Source organism: Blastocystis hominis (genome assembly GCF_000151665.1).
Source record: "Blastocystis hominis, Singapore isolate B (sub-type 7) whole genome shotgun sequence assembly, scaffold_14".
Classification (NCBI taxonomy): domain Eukaryota; class Bigyra; order Opalinata; family Blastocystidae; genus Blastocystis; species Blastocystis hominis.
Genome location: NW_013171821.1, coordinates 327,191 through 340,909, shown reverse-complemented (window position 1 = coordinate 340,909; position 13,719 = coordinate 327,191). Strand labels below are relative to the sequence as shown.

Here is a 13,719-nt window from a genome sequence, read left to right as displayed (position 1 = left end):
GTAGATTTCGGGCATGGCCTCATAAAAATGACCCCTAATATTCCGTAACGAGTACTATATAAATCGTAATTATAGGGTCATCTTGTTCATTTCCCCGTTTCTCTTTTCCCGTTTCTCCTGTTTCATATAGATTTCTATTGATTCTATACAATGTTCGCTAGTGAGATATACTGGGTTCGAAGATAACACGTAGAGGTTGTTAAGTTCGCCAGACCTACTGTTTACCGCTCTTTCGCTACCTCCCGTTGGGCTGCTGTACTAGGTTAATGTGTGACCCTGACGTCTAGGTTGCTCAGGCTCCCCCAGATGCTATTCTCGGACTGAACGAGATGTTCAAGGCCGATAAGGATCCTCGCAAGATTTCTTTGGGAGTGGGTGCTTACCGTGACGACAACGGAAAGCCCGTGATCCTTCCTTGCGTTGCGGAGGCTGAGAGACGCATCGCCGGAAAGAGCGACCACGAATATCCTCCCATTCAGGGTCTTCCTGATTTCAACAGATTGGCTGCGGAGTTTGTCTATGGCGCTAACAGCCCTGCCATCAAGGAGGACAGAATTGCTGTCTGCCAGGCTCTTTCTGGAACTGGTTCCCTCCGTCTGATTGGAGACTTCTTGAAGAACGTGAAGGGATACGAGCGCATTTACATCCCCAACCCCACTTGGCCCAACCACTTCGGTGTGTTCAATGCCGCTGGCATTCCCAACGAGAAGTACCAGTACCTGGATGCCAACAACCGTCTGAATATTGACGGAATCCTGAAGGCGATCAAGGCTGCTCCCAGCAACTCTGCCTTCTTGTTCCATGCCTGCGCCCACAACCCCACTGGTGTGGATCCCACCAAGCAGCAGTGGAAGCAGATTTCTGATGCTGTGAAGGCTGCCGGTTGCGGAGTTGTCTTCGATTGCGCTTACCAGGGCTTCGCCTCTGGAGATATGGAGGGTGATGCTTACGCTATTCGCCTGTTCGTGGAGGAGGGTCACCAGATCTGCCTGGCCCAGTCCTTCGCCAAGAACTTCGGTCTCTATGGAGAGCGTTGCGGAGCTGCCTCTGTGGTGTGCGCCAGCAAGGAGGAGAAGGAGCGCGTGCTCTCTCAGCTGAAGGTTGCTGCTCGTACTCTGTGGTCGAATCCTCCTCTGTACGGAGCTCGCATTGTCCAGACCGTCCTGGGCGATCCCAAGCTGAAGGCTCAGTGGTACGAGGAGTGCGCTGGAATGGCTCACAGAATCATTTCGATGCGCCAGGCTCTGGTCGATGGTCTGAAGAAGGCCGGATCGACTCGCGACTGGTCTCACATCACCAGCCAGATTGGTATGTTCGCCTACACTGGCTTGACCAAGGAGCAGGTCGAGCGCTGCATTAAGGAGTTCCACATTTATCTGACCATGAATGGTCGTATCTCCATTGCTGGACTCAATACCAAGAACGTGGATTACGTTGCTAAGGCTTTCCATGAGGTTACCAAGAACTAAGCCATTTGAATTCATGGTTGTTTCAATTACAATTACGAGTGTCTCTGTTTCTTTGAACAAACAACGCAGTCCGTCTTGTCCCCAAACGTCAGCTTCTCAAAGTGCTCCACATCCTGCGTGTGTCTTCGCTTTCTTTGGATGTTACGATACGTCAGGTAAAAGTAATAAAAGAAAGCGAGGAGAACTAACCCTTTGAAGAACTAGAGGTTGTCATGTTACACAGCACCTACAAGAGAGCGGTAGTCTAGCATCCTTTCCTCAAATGCCTCATCGCAGATCTGTTCTTCTCTGCACATAAAGGCGCTTTTCAGTTTGAGATATGTCACATACATCACACCCATCATAATAAAAAATAAGCCGCTGACAAACAGGAAATCCACACCAGCCTTTTCGGATATGTGCGCTCGACTCATATTCACCATCTCTTCCGTTACAGTCAGCTTCCAAATGAGGACGTGGAAAGCACCTGCATCAACGTACAACACGTCCGTCGCGCGCGAGTCCAAATAGTGCTTCACTTCGCAATTCTCACCCACCACCACTTGATACAAGCCTTTATTCGAATGGTTTAGCGAGGTCTACATTACCAAACGGAAAGAAAAGCTACTCGAATAGCACAGGCATACTGCGTATCCGCATCTTCATCGTACTCTCGCTGCAGTTCCCTTTGAATGATCTACTGCTCAAAACCCGGAAATAATAATTGCATCAAGTGATTCGCGACATAGAGCATCACTCATTGAGTATTCTAAAACGGTCAGCGGAAGTCTGCGAACTCAAAGTCAAAGAAAAACACAACTTCTTTTCAGGCTCTTCTTCAGCAACTTGTACTTTCTTGTACTTCCCTCTCCGAATATCTGGCTTAAAACACACAATACTCTTCTGAGCAAAGTAGTCGTAAATCACAAACATGCTGCCACAATATTACAAGTAAAGGAATTTCTCAATCTGTGTTGCATAAGATATGTATTTAACCGCAAGATCCAAGTCATTTCCAGACAAAACACACCAATACTGACCGAACTATACCATAACAATTACAGAAAAGTAGTACACGATCCGATAAACAGTCGAATATTATCTTTTCGATATCTATCGTATCATCCTCAGCTGGTATCATTTTTAAAAAATCAACAATTGCGCTCGATAGCTCCCAGCTCCAGCTACTTTCTTCGATTTCAAATCGATCCGATACAGTTCCCTTCATAATTAATACTGAAAGTCTTCGTGTGTTTATGTGAGAAATGTTATTCATGTTTGTTGTTGATGTTGCTGCTGCTGCTGCTGCTGCTGAAGTATATGTGGAGTGTGACAACTAACACTTTGACCTTTTCTTTCAAAGCGCGTAGGATTTAATAGTCGCATGAATATTCTATTTGCAGGCATACTGAAAATTGATTAATAGTATTTAATTCTTATAGAGGGATGAGAAAAAGAAGAATTAGTGCATCCAACCAGCACACGCAAGTGAGCAAGCCTAATAACAGAAGCTTTATATTACTCTATTATAATAATATAATTGTAGAAATGGGGTTACTTAAAAACGCTTCCGTTCAAGATTGGGATGACGCTGAAAAGGCTCGTGCGTACAGTAGGTGTTGAAACGGATTACCAGCCATAGTTCATAAACATGGAATTCTTCAGTTCATTAATGTATATAAAATGTATTGTAATCGTTGTTGTGCCGAATTACGTTGGGGTGACGAAGTAGACGCGCTTTTTGTTTACTCATATAGATCGAGTGCAACATCGTTATTTTTGATCGCGAGAATAAAACTGTGAAGCTTTCTCAACGAGCTCCTGTCATTATTGACGAGTTAGCAGAACGTGCTTTAAAGCAAAAGTAGGGATTGAAATAACAACTTTATGTCAGAATGAATTTCGAGGTAAAGCCGGAATATGGTTCCTACATGCTTGAACTAACACCAACCTTCCCCTATAACCAGTATGCCTGTAGTCTTAACGGCATTGAGAGCAACATGAAAAACAGACGTATATCAATTTCCGAGTATCTCAAGCCAAATGAGCATCTCCTTATGATTCCTCATTTTCCTCTGCTCGGAGAGGGGGATTTTGCTGCTGTAATGGGTCCGCTGCATGGAGCGGACGCAGATTCTGACTATGTCCCAGATACCATAATCAGTCCGTTTACTCGTTTTTCGTATCCCGTTCTTTGCATGTTTCATTTAGTGCTCTCACCCGCAATATCCGAAAACGTCGCGGATCCAAGGTCAATATCGAGGTCCCCACGTTTATGGACGAGAACACGACGATTCCTCCCACGATCCACATGGACGCCATGGGTTTTGGCATGGGAAGCTGCTGTCTCCAAGTCACATTCCAAGCCGAAAACATCGAGGAAAGTCGGATTCTCTACGACCAGTTAGTTGTAATCGCTCCCTATGTCGTATATTTGTACAGCGCAAAGGAATGACGGGTAGATGGCGCTGACCGCTTACTCGCCCATTTATCGAGGCCGTTTGGCTGACATCGATACGCGCTGGACCGTCATCAGTCAGTCTGTGGACGATCGAACCGAGGCAGAACGGAATGGAGTACGGGGTTGAGGCGCAGTGTAATATCTCTGTAGCCCGATCGAATCATGAAGAGTCGCTATGACAGCGTGGATATGTTCATCAATCCGGACAGTTCCTATGCCAAATATAACGATCTGGATGTCCGCATCGACCAAGAATCGTACGATGTGCTGCGCGCGAACGGAATCGATGACATGCTCGCGAAGCACATCGCTCACTTGTTCATTCGCGACGCCCTCGTCACCTATGACGACTATGCGTCGTACAGCGACACCGAGACATCCGAGCACTTCGAAGTACGCCTTCTTCGCTCCCCTTTTAACTCCAGAACATCCAGTCCTCGAACTGGCAGAGCGTTCGCTGGAAACCTCCCACCATCGGAGGCTCTGTCGAGGCGTGGCGAGTCGAGCTCCGAACCATGGAAGTCATGCTCACCGAGTTTGAGAATGCCGCGTTCACCGTGTTTGCCGGGCTTCTCTGCCGCGCCATTCTCTTCTACAACCTCGAGCTTTACATCCCCATGTCCAAAGTGGACGAGAACATGAAGCGTGCGGAGAAGCGGAACGCGATCCTCGAGCAGAAGTTCTGGTTCACCAACTGTGGCGTGCCGAACACGAGTCGCCAAGCGGCCTTTCCGTGCGTCTGCTGCGATTGTCCGGTGCATTACAGCGAGTACTCCATCCTCGAGATTCTGGATGGGAACGTGGGCGTGGAGACGAGGACTGACGCCTAGAAACACTTCCCAGGATTCATCCCGCTGATTCGGAGCTACCTGGAGGTGATCAATTGCTCGCCCTCCACGCGAAAGACCGTGAGCAAGTACCTCGACTTCATTCACAAACGCGCTACGGGAGAGATTCTTACGGGCGCGGCGTGGATGCGGAAGTTCATTATGAGCCATCCGAGCTACAAGCATGACAGCATCGTGCCTCAGGACATCATCTACGATATGCTGGATCGCCTGGTGAAGGTAGCAATCCCGGCGCGGCCTCATTTGCTCTAGATCAGCAGGGGAGAAATCGTGGATCGGTCGCTCTTGGGAGATGTGGTCATCACCAACACGCTGGAGGAAGATCTGACGCCGTGCTGCGATCGTGCAATTTTGATAGGAAAGGTCTTCAAAGCCCCAGAAAAGAAGTTTAGTGTCTTTGACCTTGTAGCGGAGGCACTTGGTCATCACGCTCTGGAAGTGTAGTATACTATGTTTGTCATTTTTGTTTGTTCCCGAATACATCCGAGCAGTCATTCCTCATTTTACATTTCCTCTTTCTTAGTTCTTAGTCTCCCTATGGTGGATTGCAGTACTGCTTGCTAGACTATGCTCATTATCCTGTAGCCGATACAGATAGTTCCAGTAATTCCGGAGATTTATCGAAAGTACAAGTAGCTTTGTATTTTTGTTTGCATCGGTCTATCTATCTAGTCGTAAAAATAGAAGATCTCTCCAAACCTCTTCCTCGTCCAGTTTGGCCGACAGCCTTCGCTCCTCTATAATTAGGCATACAAAGGCAGAGGAAGAGGTTCTCTCCCCGGACCTACACGTCAATCCATGTTTTCGTCGTTTTATCCCAATCACCTCACAGCTCTGCGAAACAGCATCACGGGAAAAGTTCCAGAGTCATCCATACGAAACAGTAATATCGACAGCGCTTCTACAATTATTCGGCAATATCCTATGGTTACCCTTTCCTGCTTTCCTTCATCTCCAAAAGTTATAATTCGGGGGAGTTTACCGAAACCCCCATTATTGACGCTGCCAAAGAAGATAAGCAGTCCTCGGACTTGGTAAGTTCACATCACAAGGAAGAAATCGAGCCCGCCTCTCCCAATCTGATTACTTCTGCACCCGAAACCCAACAAGAAGCAGAGCCGGAGAGCACATTTAATCCGTGGGTGGTTCGAGTTCGTCCTGATTTCTATAGTGTTATCATTATTAAAAACCTTCCTCCCTACGACTCCCTCCCCGCCGCGCTGCAGGAGCGCGTTCTTCTTCCCCCCAAGTCTCCGACGGCTCCCAAATACACGCTGGTCCTCGATCTTGACGAAACGCTGGTCCACTGCTCCATGGAGCGCGATCCCTCCGCAGATTTGGCTTTTTCTGTGAGAGCGCAGCGCGCTGGTGAGGCGTAGATTCGACATGAGGGACAGCGTTTTACGATCTACGCGAACGTGCGTCCATTTTTGTTTTATCTGCTGAAACGCGTGGCTCCCTACTACGAGATTGTAATCTACACGGCTTCTCAGAAGTGCTATGCGGATCGATTGCTCGACATCCTCGACTCGGAACAACATCTCATCACACACCGATTGTATCGCGAACATTGTCTCAATATCGACGGAAATTACATCAAGGATCTCAACGCACTGAATCGAGATCTGGTGGGTTTCTCTCTCGGAATAGATTGATTTCTAGTCCAAAACTGTCATCGTTGACAATTACATTAGTTGCTTTGGGTATCATTTGGATAATGGAATTCCCATTATCAGCTGGTTTAGCGACAAGGCTGATCACGAAGTAGCTCGTTTGCTTTGCGTTCGATCTAGCTGTACAACCTATCTACTGTGCTGCTGTCTTTTATACGCCATGAGGACATTCGCCCCCAGATCGAAAGTCTCTTCCACCTAAGAGAAATCCTCAGTAGTTTCGATTGAATTCGTCTGTTTGATGCAAACAACACACGGAGTGCCGCCAGGCCTTCAAAAACGAAGCGAACCTTCGCATGCAGGCAATTGCTTTGGGTTCGTACTAAAGTTTTGCTACTTCTTCTTGATCTTCTTGATCTTCTTCTTCTTGTTCCATCTTGATATTCAGAACCTGCACATCAATCTTTCATCGCTCCCTCACTTCGATTTCGCCGCGATCCGTCCCGATAAACAGCGTATTGCCATCGATCGCTATGCATCCATTCATTCCCTCACTGTGCGAAGGAACGCTCACCGGCTGCTCCTTGGCATCTCCGATTAGCTATCCATCAAATGAACGCGCAGAACTCACCAGCACTCCGATCTGCGTAACGACGAACCACCAATCCTTGTTCATCGCCACGCCGACCACGCGAAACTTCTTCTGCTTGGAGCTGAGATATTTGACGCTGAGCTCTTCGGCCTGCTCCGACGAATACTCCACAAAGCAAGTGTTGTCCGACTTCTTCATCACACAGGCGAATCGTTTCGTCGAGGGATTGGCCAGAGCGAATGGGCAGCTCCACGCATTTGTTTCCTGGCTCGTCAGTCTCTCCATCGGGTTTAAACGCATATCGAACGACTAGCTCGTAACAGAGAAAAGAAAAAATAGGCAAACCTCCGATCCATGGGAGCTGCTACCAACAACGAAATAGCGAGTAGAGTCAAGCTGGATCAACTCAATTGAACGAATATGGGATCGCTTGTGGGTGCTTCGCTCCACTTCGTCGCCTGTTTCCAGATCATATTTCTTCGGATCAGAGACAAGTCACTAATTTACGTATAGAGGAGATGCAGACTGGGTGCTACATCCGAAATAGATGAAATGATCTTCAATTACAAAATCGTATATTGGACCGACACTACTGTTAGGGCGAATTCGCAGCGTTCGCTCCTTGGAATCAAGATCCCAAACCTTTGATTCAGTAAGCACTGGTAAAAATCATACCTTAATTCTCCCCGCTTCGCTGCTGGAAATCAATTTTCCCCGAAATACTGCGAGGCGATGAATTACACTTCTGTGCGAACCAATAAGCTCACTATTCCGTAAATTCCGATCGCATTTCTTGATTTGAAACTGGTATCCTCGCTTACATAAATCTTTCCCTTGGATGTAGCAAAGGCAATAAAATTATCATCAATCACACAAATAGCTGTAATCGGGTGGTCCTCTACCACATCGACTTGCGAGGAACCTGTCGTAATGATCATTCTTGTTGGATTTAAAAATGAAACCCCTTTAAAACAAACATTCCTTTCTACTCTATTCTATTGTACATTCTAGTCCTTTAAGTAATTCTACACGTCAAAAAACCACCATCTCCAATACATGTCCCCGCTTAATCACCTTCGCCAAATCTGGATCCTGTTCGAGCTCCTTCACGAGCTCGTCCACCGGCTTTATCATCAGAATCTACACTCAATACTCCCTCCCGCAGCTACCGGCCGATCGAGCAGCTTCAATCGTTTAGAGACTACAATCTTGCAAATTCCGTTGTTTATCAACTGGTCTAGAAGCGTTGTAAACTCCGCAACGTTTGGACGCGTTCCTCCGATGAGATTCTTATGAACCTGGATGTACATTTCTCTGAGCCGATTCGGAGTCACAGCGTTTAGTTTGACTTTTTCCGCTTGCTTTTCTCGTTCCTCCATGTTCTTAATCAATCCGCACAAACAAGCCAGAAGAACCTGCGCCATTCGCGGTAAGGAATCCAGAATCGACGATTGGCTGTCTCGAAAGAACTGAAATAAGGTCTTCGACATGGTCGCGATCGACACGGCCTTTTCCGCATTGACTATGATTTATCTGAATGTATATTCTCTACTGAACCCATCCGGAGCAGTGAGTTGCAGCGCATTCTTGCATACATCGAGAAGTCGACGGGCATCGCCCATCTCGGCGACTTTCTTCACGCACAATCGAATCGCTGGCTCTTGGAAGAGCGAAAGCTCCGTTCCCAGAGATTCGTTGCACAGCTGGATACGCTGCCGAATGATCTGAGTCAAGTCCGCTTCAGAATATGTGGGAAAAACGAGCGTGCAAGGCTTCGATGAACGGATCTTGAGCAGAGGAAGAGATCGTTCGATTAGATCGATGCTGTTTGCAATACCGATGATGATAAGCACGTTGGATGACAGATATGGCCACTCGAAAAGATCATACACAATACTACGTTCTTTGGTTAGCAAACGATCCACTTCGTCGATGCAAATGATTCTATGGATGGAAAGGGAAAAAAGTGTTATTACAGCGGATTTCGTTTTCGGCCTCGATTTGATAAAAACATTGATTCAAGAGTCTCTTTGGCTGTCTCCCAGGGTTGTTTCTTGTTTACTAAAAGATCGACCAACACGGAATAGATTTCTTGATTTCTGTGCAACGTCATTGCATTAACAGAAATAATTTTCACTTTGCGCTATGTATTAGATGGTTTCTATGCACCCACGCCAAAATCCCTCTTGACCTCATCCAAAATATTAAATATCAAGAGAGACTTTCCTATTCCAGGAGAGCCACATACATAATAGGATCCTCCTTCTTGCTTTGTAAAACACTCGTCAATGAATGACTTTATTGTCTACGAGGTGACAAATGGTATTTATTCGTACGTCTCGTTCCTTGGAGCGGCAGAGAATTGAGTTTGGCTTCATTGTAGTATCAAACCACTCTAGTACCGAGCTTAACGGTACGTCTCTATTGGATGTGCTTTCTACTCTCTGCCTTTTTGATGGAGGAGGCATCCAGTTGGAATAAACAATTCTTAGAACTTGTATTTGTAGTTCGTGCTATCGATTCATCGAAAACATGTCATTCCTATTTCTTAGAACTAGTTGTGTGTTAGATTATATGGGATACATTGAATTGAGATGAGAACTAGAGGGTAGAACGTAAGAAGCCTGCCAATGAGTGTGAATCCTATTTATCTGTCTTTTCTTTGCGTTGGAAATCATTTATTTTCATTGTTGCAAGAATGACGATCTGTTTGAAAGAGATGTCTATGGGTGGCAAAACGGAATCATTCATCATAACATATACATATACATATACATATACATATATATATATATATATATTCCTGTCAAAATGACACAAGAGTCAACAGAAATCCATCGATTCGATCAATTCTTATTCTCATCACGATCTTTATCTCAACCCAGAAAGCACACAAACCAAAGAATTGTTTCCAGCTCTCCTCAATCAACCTCCCGAATTTCGTTTGTCACAAACAATCCAATTCTCAAACAGTTTAGACGCATCAGCAAGCAGTCTGCACAGAATGGACGACGATGTTTTGTAGAAGATCGTGCATCCAGTAGACGTCATATTCACCTCCATCAAGCACGTTGAAGGCGTTCCTGCGACCTTTCCAGCAAGCAAAGACGTGTGAGCTACGATTTACCGCTCCCTCACCACACCCAACCCTGATCGTTGATATCAATCATCGCAACGTGGAACAAGCGATTGGCCTTTTCCGCGAACAGCCGCGTGTTTCGAAGACTCGACTTGATCTCCACTTTCTGCTCGGCCTTGCTCGACTTCCACAACGCGAAGTACTCGCTGCTGCTCATCGGCGTGCCTCGAATCATATCCACGAAGTTGAAAGGAATCTCGAGATCGAGGGTCGCTTCCTTCGACTCCTCGGCTTCCGTGTGATATTCGATGTGCCCAGTGAAAGAAAGCGACGACGAAGGAGTTGGCTTCGCGAAGTTGACGTTCACCAAGATCGTCACTTGCTCTTCCGCAGCGATGGTTCCCCAAGAGAGCTTGGCTCCCTGCGAAGCACTCTTCGGCTCGGTGACGAACTTCGCGTTGAGGCCCTCGGTGTGCGACGTGGCGATCGCCAAGTCCTTCAGCGCCACGTTGCTCTTCAGGAAGATGCAGAGAACGAGACTTCCCTCCTACACATCACGATTCGTTCTGGCGGCTACGCGGTAGATCAGCTGGTACGCGGTGTGAACGTGACCGTCGTGCACGCCGAGCGTGAGCTCTCCCGCCGGGTCCTTCGTGAAGATCTTGTAGGCGGCGCTCAGTCTGCACTGCATCATATCGATCACGGGCAGGGCGGGCGCTTCGGGCGTTCTGAAATCCATCATATCGAACATCTCTTCCTGCGGCGGATTCATTCCAGAGAACAAATCATCCGCCGGGGCTGAAGCAGGAGCAGAAGCAGGAGCTTGAGCAGGGACATTGACGGGCGCTGGCGCGGGTTTGGAGGCGGGGGTCGACGGCTTGAAGAATCCCGTCGACTGGGGAGCAGCGAAGAGCGGATTGGCCGGCTGCAGCGCGATCGGCTTCGAGTCTCTTCGGGCTTTGGCCGGCTTCGATGGCGCCAAGCCGCCGAACAGAGCGGCTGCTTCTAGCGCGCGTGGATCAGGCTCCGGCTCGTTCTCCGGCTCGAGTTCGGGCTCGGGTTCAGGCTCGGGTTCGTTCTCCGGTTCGTTGGCAGGTTCGGAGGATCCCAGGAAGTCCTCTTCGGGCTGGCCGCTCTCCGCGGTGGACTGCAGACCTCCAAACAAGTCGGCGACGGTGGGCGCCGCAGGCTTGGGCGCGGGCGCGGCGGGCTTGAAGCCAAAGGACCCGGTGACCGTGGAGAAATCAATGAACCCGCTATCGCGACGAGGCTGCTTTTCCTGCGGTTCGGCAGGCTTGGAACCGGGCCTCGCAGGCTCCGGGGCTTCGTAGGCCTCCGTCTTGAGTCCACTGTCCTTCTCGTCCTCCTCGTCGCTCAAGTCGCGCTCCTCGTAGTCCTTGGCGCCCGACAGACGCTCCTGCATGACATAGGTATCGAGGAAGTGGAGCTCCTTGTCCACGACCAGCCGACTCTCCTGCTTGGAGGGAATGGCCGCCAAAAACACCGAGGCGCCGCTCTTGCACATCTCTCTGAACTCCATCGCTTGCTGCACGAGCTCCGTGTCGTGGCTCTTCATGCACTCGCGAACCATCACCGACGCGATATTCGGAATGGTCTGCGTCTGCGCGGAGATCTTCATGAACGCCGTGATCAGGTACGACTTCGTCTCCACGCTCAACGCAGGGCGATGCCAAATGTCGCCCATCAATTCCACCAGCTGGCCGAGTGTGGGATCGCTCGAGAGATGTCCATACTCTCCAAAGATCCAGGTCGCGACGCGAATCAGATTCTCGGGCGCCAGCGGATCGAGCACCAAGGGATACAACTGACTAACCGCCAGACAGCGCAGCTGGCGGTCCATGCTGGGATCTCCCTGACTCTCCGAGAGCAGGCGGATCAGATTGGCCTCCATCGAGGCTTTGACCTGCCGTCCGCCGAACGCGAAGACCTGCGTCATGGTGTTGATATACCATGAGGGATCCGGCGCGAATCTACGAATCAAACGCACAGATAACAGCGTGCCGCTCCGCGAGTTCGCAGATCTTATCGACGAGCTGCTGGCGCTGGAAGTGATCGTAGGTGTTGCTCAGCACGAGCAAGAAGCGCTTGATAATGATATCCACGTTCTGAGAGTTGCACATTCGATGCAGAATATGCAGTGTCTAGCGATGATAATGCGCTCCGCTCCGCTCCCTACCGAGTTGCGAATGGAGATATCCTCGCTGTCGAGCGCGTTCAGCACGACCATCTGCAGACGAACGACGTACTGCGGGTATCCCTGAATCATATCCGCCATGCAGTCCAGGCCCAGATATTTGAGATTCGGATCTCGGCTGTTCACCAGACGGTCAATCACCGAAGCGGCCTCTTCCAGCAGATCTTCGTTCGGGTAGAGATGAATAATCGCGTGCACACAGTCCGCGGAAATAGCGCACGACAAGTGGTGAGGGAACACGCGATCCGCTCGACGCATCGCGTTCGCAATCGCCACATACACCTCTTCCGACGCGGCCTGGTCATTCTCGCCCAAGGCTCCCAGAATCTACGTCCAATCCGCACCGCTCCGCTCACTCGAATCACCTTCATCTGCACCCACGGCGCCGGGAGCGTGTCGAAATCATAGGCAGGATCGAACTGCCCGGTCACGATTTTGATGAGCAGCTCGCTAAAGAAAGGCACGAGATCGCGGAAGGAGCTGGGATCGGCGAGAATGAAGTCGTGCAGAACGGAGATGCAGGAGAACAACACCGTCACGTTGTAGGATTTGATCAAACGACGCAGCTCATCCGCCATGTCGGTTACACTGTTCGGATCCAATTGGTAGAAGCGCTGCAGCAGCATGATCGCCTTGCAAACGACCGTGGCTCTACGATGAATTCTGGGCCCAAAGCGAACTCTTTATGCTGAAGCGCCTGATACACCAAATGAACCAGCGCGGGAATCATATCGACGGTTAACAACTGGCTCGTAGCGATCAGCGCTGTGGCCACTTCCAAGTAGTTCTTGCTCTGCAGATCCTACAAATAACACAGAGACAGAGACGATGCCATCTGGAGACGATTCACGATCATGAAACGGAATTCATGCTCTGGAGGTATACAAAGCGCAGCAGTAATGTATCCCGCTTTTTTATTCACAATGTTTGGGTCGGAACATAATTCGATTGCTTTCAGATAGCCAAAGGGCGTTTCATATCCAAGCATCTCACAGTAGACCATGCGAATCAGCGTTTCACGCAGATCGTTCTAGAATCGAGCAAGTGACACAAATCTACTCCCCTCAGATCTTTTTCTCTGAACTTCCTTTTCAGGTTAGCCAATTCTGCCTGAATCACAATGTCCTCTTCCTAGAGATTACCAAGAATTGTACAGAACCCTACTTCATGTGTTTCGCATGCGGCAACAAGTCTGACAAAATCGTTGAAAGCCTTCGCAAGAATCGCGGATACGCTACGCCCGATATTTCCAGCGACTTTGGAAGCTGAGTTCCCCAAGTCTCCAGCAGCGACCGATAGTCCATGACCAACATTACTTCCCAGAATATGCATCTGGCCACCCAGTTCTTCTGCATAGGCTGACAAGTGTTCACCGACGCCCTTTGCAGCAAATCCGATTGCACTTGCTGCGTTTAACGTTGTATCACGAATATCATTAACAAAATCCATTGATTACACAAGTT

General features: G+C 48.7%; 6 protein-coding genes; 4 read left to right on the top strand and 2 right to left on the bottom strand.

Annotated features, from left to right (window-relative positions):
• Nucleotides 1–150: 150 nt before the first annotated feature.
• GSBLH_T00001883001 (Aspartate aminotransferase) lies at nucleotides 151–1,510 on the top strand (the record flags this gene model as incomplete). XM_013040359.1 has 3 exons in its annotated part: nucleotides 151–160; nucleotides 194–255; nucleotides 288–1,510. The coding sequence occupies 3 exons, from the start codon at nucleotides 151–153 to the stop codon at nucleotides 1,467–1,469; spliced, it is 1,254 nt and encodes a 417-aa protein (XP_012895813.1). The 3' UTR covers nucleotides 1,470–1,510.
• A 355-nt stretch (nucleotides 1,511–1,865) lies between these two features.
• On the top strand, nucleotides 1,866–3,316 carry GSBLH_T00001882001 (Glutamate-cysteine ligase; the record flags this gene model as incomplete). Its single annotated transcript, XM_013040358.1, has 4 exons — nucleotides 1,866–1,969; nucleotides 2,891–3,060; nucleotides 3,091–3,176; nucleotides 3,206–3,316. The coding sequence occupies 4 exons, from the start codon at nucleotides 1,866–1,868 to the stop codon at nucleotides 3,314–3,316; spliced, it is 471 nt and encodes a 156-aa protein (XP_012895812.1).
• A 27-nt stretch (nucleotides 3,317–3,343) lies between these two features.
• GSBLH_T00001881001 (uncharacterized protein) lies at nucleotides 3,344–5,009 on the top strand (the record flags this gene model as incomplete). The annotated part of the gene is made up of 6 exons (XM_013040357.1): nucleotides 3,344–3,630; nucleotides 3,660–3,876; nucleotides 3,911–4,024; nucleotides 4,060–4,302; nucleotides 4,335–4,709; nucleotides 4,740–5,009. The coding sequence occupies 6 exons, from the start codon at nucleotides 3,344–3,346 to the stop codon at nucleotides 5,007–5,009; spliced, it is 1,506 nt and encodes a 501-aa protein (XP_012895811.1).
• A 198-nt stretch (nucleotides 5,010–5,207) lies between these two features.
• On the top strand, nucleotides 5,208–6,632 carry GSBLH_T00001880001 (uncharacterized protein; the record flags this gene model as incomplete). The annotated part of the gene is made up of 8 exons (XM_013040356.1): nucleotides 5,208–5,279; nucleotides 5,309–5,397; nucleotides 5,430–5,557; nucleotides 5,590–5,733; nucleotides 5,769–5,895; nucleotides 5,929–6,106; nucleotides 6,137–6,385; nucleotides 6,420–6,632. 8 exons carry the CDS (start codon nucleotides 5,208–5,210, stop codon nucleotides 6,630–6,632), a joined length of 1,200 nt encoding a protein of 399 aa, XP_012895810.1.
• A 1,463-nt stretch (nucleotides 6,633–8,095) lies between these two features.
• Nucleotides 8,096–8,918, bottom strand: GSBLH_T00001879001 (uncharacterized protein; the record flags this gene model as incomplete). XM_013040355.1 has 2 exons in its annotated part: nucleotides 8,515–8,918; nucleotides 8,096–8,484 (listed from the first exon to the last, which is right to left on the bottom strand). The coding sequence occupies exons 1-2, from the start codon at nucleotides 8,582–8,584 to the stop codon at nucleotides 8,096–8,098; spliced, it is 459 nt and encodes a 152-aa protein (XP_012895809.1). The 5' UTR covers nucleotides 8,585–8,918.
• A 3,899-nt stretch (nucleotides 8,919–12,817) lies between these two features.
• On the bottom strand, nucleotides 12,818–13,693 carry GSBLH_T00001878001 (uncharacterized protein). XM_013040354.1 has 5 exons: nucleotides 13,421–13,693; nucleotides 13,316–13,387; nucleotides 13,078–13,286; nucleotides 12,937–13,049; nucleotides 12,818–12,907 (listed from the first exon to the last, which is right to left on the bottom strand). The coding sequence occupies exons 1-4, from the start codon at nucleotides 13,586–13,588 to the stop codon at nucleotides 13,016–13,018; spliced, it is 483 nt and encodes a 160-aa protein (XP_012895808.1). The 5' UTR covers nucleotides 13,589–13,693; the 3' UTR covers nucleotides 12,818–12,907; nucleotides 12,937–13,015.
• Between the last annotated feature and the right edge of the window lie 26 nt (nucleotides 13,694–13,719).

Excerpts from the sequence above, each read along its gene's own strand:
- GSBLH_T00001878001 (XM_013040354.1), bottom strand. The coding sequence starts at position 13,588 with ATGCATATTCTGGGAAGTAATGTTGGTCATGGACTATCGGTCGCTGCT. Across the intron at positions 13,388-13,420 it reads CCGCATGCGAAACACATGAA|GAAGAGGACATTGTGATTCA; the intron begins GTAGGGTTCTGT and ends GGTAATCTCTAG. Across the intron at positions 13,287-13,315 it reads GAGAAAAAGATCTGAGGGGA|AACGATCTGCGTGAAACGCT; the intron begins GTAGATTTGTGT and ends GCTCGATTCTAG.